Genomic DNA, 2,739 nt, shown 5'->3' with positions numbered 1-2,739 from the left:
TGACCGCCACGAACAGGAACAACTCCACGTGTCTCACCTTTACATATGTCAAAGTATGAATTGCTTTCAGTTGTGATTTACTTCGATGTCAATGTTCACAAATACGTTTCCAAATGAATTCACTTTTTTGGATCCTTTTTCCTTTTCGTTTGCGAGAACAGACATCTATTCCATTGTTTACATCGTAATGTCGTATTTTTAATGGAAATAATCCCAAACGAACCCCCAATTAATTAACTAAACTAATTTAACAACTACATTTTTTCACAATCTCTCGCGTCGTCTTGTCTGTCACTACCACCTCCTCCGCCACTGACAAACTCTCCCGCGCTGCACACGAGCTTCGATACCTTCACTACTTCATGGACACATGTTCATTTTGGTTGACATAACTCGGAAGTTCTCTTTGAATTCATCGTTTCTGTTGGGAATGGTCTTTATTTTGGGGAAACATAAAACACTTTGATAAAATGTACAAATTTCTGAGTGACGACGTGTCAATGATGTTCGTTTGAACATAAAAATGGTTTTATCTTATTCAAGGTGTTACAAATTAACTGACCCCTTCTTACTTTCATATATGATATAGGATTTTGTTCTGTTGAAGTGTTGAAGTGACAACTACACATAATATTATGACGTTTAAAAACAAACTTACTATTCAAGTAAATATAAATATATTAAACGTGTAATTTTGAATATTTTTGAAACATTCCAAAAATGGTGAATCTTTGAATACAGAGATATCTGCAATATCATTCCATCTGGAAGTTTATGTTTGTTATCACTATATGTTATGTCTTTGTTTAGTTACATTTATTGAATAATCATATTATTTTTATGTACTTTAGTATATAAGATAGAAAATAAGGCGTTATTTCGTTAGTTACGAGAGACAAGTGATGACATCGTAGTCTTCCACCATCAGCTCAGGTCTTCTTCCAATGTTATTGTAAACGCAAAGCTTTATTTATATGCTATAATAATACTCGTAAACGGCAATCGATTGTTTTATGTACATTTATATACTTGTAACTACAATTTTAAATATAATAGAGTAATTTTTAATATATAAACAATTATTATGTAATTGTGTGAAAGCGTCGTAGCTAAGTATTTATATAAAAGTTTTTGTTATTTGATAGTTATTTATAGTACTTTGATTTAATCTTGCCAACAACAAGAAACAACGAACTTGATGTATATTATTTATAGATTTAAGAACATTTCCGTGTCTTCCTAAACAGTGACGTAGTTCTTCCAGAGGGAGCTGTGATTGTTTCTAAATAGTGAGCACTTACAGTCGCACTCAGAGTGGTAATTTCCTCAATTTTAGTGCTAATTAAATGCCATGGGCAGAAATAAATTGCCTTTGCATCCCGATTAAATTATCTTTATGTATAATGTAAGCTTGTCCAAGTGAAGAGGAGATGTTGATCTGATGCCTGTTTTTGTATTCAAATTTACATATTATATTGTTAACGCTATGTTATTATTGTGTATTTTTTTAATAAACATTTTTAAATTTTTATTTAGTTTTTTTATTTTATTTAAATAGTATAGACTTAGTGGTAGAGACTCTATAGTTGAGGTAAGTTCGGGTTGGTCTAGGAATTAAGTCTCAAAGCTCGCCATAAACAAAAACACTATGCAAATAATTCTATTAATAATTATAATTTACAATATAGGTAATGCTTAGACAAGAGAACAAATATATGGAATGACAAATGTCTAACATAATCTGCGAGCAAATTTACTACCTCAATATTTATAGCAGCTGCTGTGCCAGCGCTCGGGAGACCTTGTGCGGAAGACGCAGAGTTCATATTGCAAGATACCGCTCCTTATACAATTATTTAATAAATAATCCCAATTATAAATCCTAACCGATATAAAATCATAGGCAACGAGATAAGTACTAGCGTGCCTACTAACACTACCAAAGTGTTACGCGTTCAGGATGTCGCGCGAACTATCGAGTACTCAGATCATTTTTACCGAGAAGCAGATACACCAGATTATAAGTAAATACCTGGGCGAGCGGCGCGCTGGTGGCTGGCAGGTGATAGCCTGCGACCGACAGCCGGCAAGCGCAGGCCTGGCCGGCTTCCTGGGCGACCACTCTCGTGTCACCCTGCACGTGAAGAGCGACGGCCTCGTTAAGAAGATACGACTCTTCGTGAAGACCATGCCCGCTTCCAACGCTCCCAAGGCACAGTTCATTGACACAAACTGTTACTTTAAGAGGGAGGCGGTGGCGCTGCGACTGGCGGAAGAAATGCGCGGAGCTGAGGGTTTGTATTGCGTTGTTTCCGACATTTTATTATTGTAATTTGATGAGCAATCGTGAATAAGAAATTTTAGCTCCAAGTTAGTATTAAAAATTGCTCATTACTTAAAAATCGATTGTAAGTAATGAAATTAAAGGAGGTGAGCTTTACTACAACTAAAACTTACTCGTATATGTGTAGGCCCGACTCCGTGGACTGTCCGAGCGTATCTGTGCAACGAGCGTATGGTGGTGATGCCGGACATGGCGGCCCAGGGCTACAGGACCCTGCACTACTGCGAGACGCTATCGCTGCCGCACGCGCTGCTGGCCGCCGCAGCCCTCGCGCGCTTTCACGCTGCTTTTGCTAACTACACCGCTGCGAGAACGGCGCGCGACCAAAGCCCTTATAACTTCCTGCAGGAGTATGGTAACATAATGACGGAACCCACTTTTTGCGATTCGCCCTG

At 37.7% G+C, this 2,739-nt stretch overlaps 1 protein-coding gene across 1 annotated transcript in view; it reads left to right on the top strand.

The window, feature by feature from the left end:
* The first annotated feature begins 1,683 nt into the window (after positions 1 to 1,683).
* LOC106119592 (uncharacterized) overlaps positions 1,684 to 2,739 on the top strand; it is a 2,946-nt gene continuing 1,890 nt past the window's right edge. The window contains exons 1-2 of the mRNA XM_013314634.1: positions 1,684 to 2,294; positions 2,472 to 2,733. Coding sequence (XP_013170088.1) covers positions 1,961 to 2,294; positions 2,472 to 2,733 — 596 coding nt within the window. The 5' untranslated portion in view covers positions 1,684 to 1,960. The remainder of the gene's footprint in view (positions 2,295 to 2,471; positions 2,734 to 2,739) is intronic.

This window comes from Papilio xuthus, unplaced genomic scaffold (assembly GCF_000836235.2).
Source record: "Papilio xuthus unplaced genomic scaffold, Pxut_1.1 DF827135.1, whole genome shotgun sequence".
NCBI lineage: Eukaryota > Metazoa > Arthropoda > Insecta > Lepidoptera > Papilionidae > Papilio > Papilio xuthus.
Note: the sequence above shows the minus strand (reverse complement) of the source record. Positions and strands in the feature narration are given on the sequence as shown.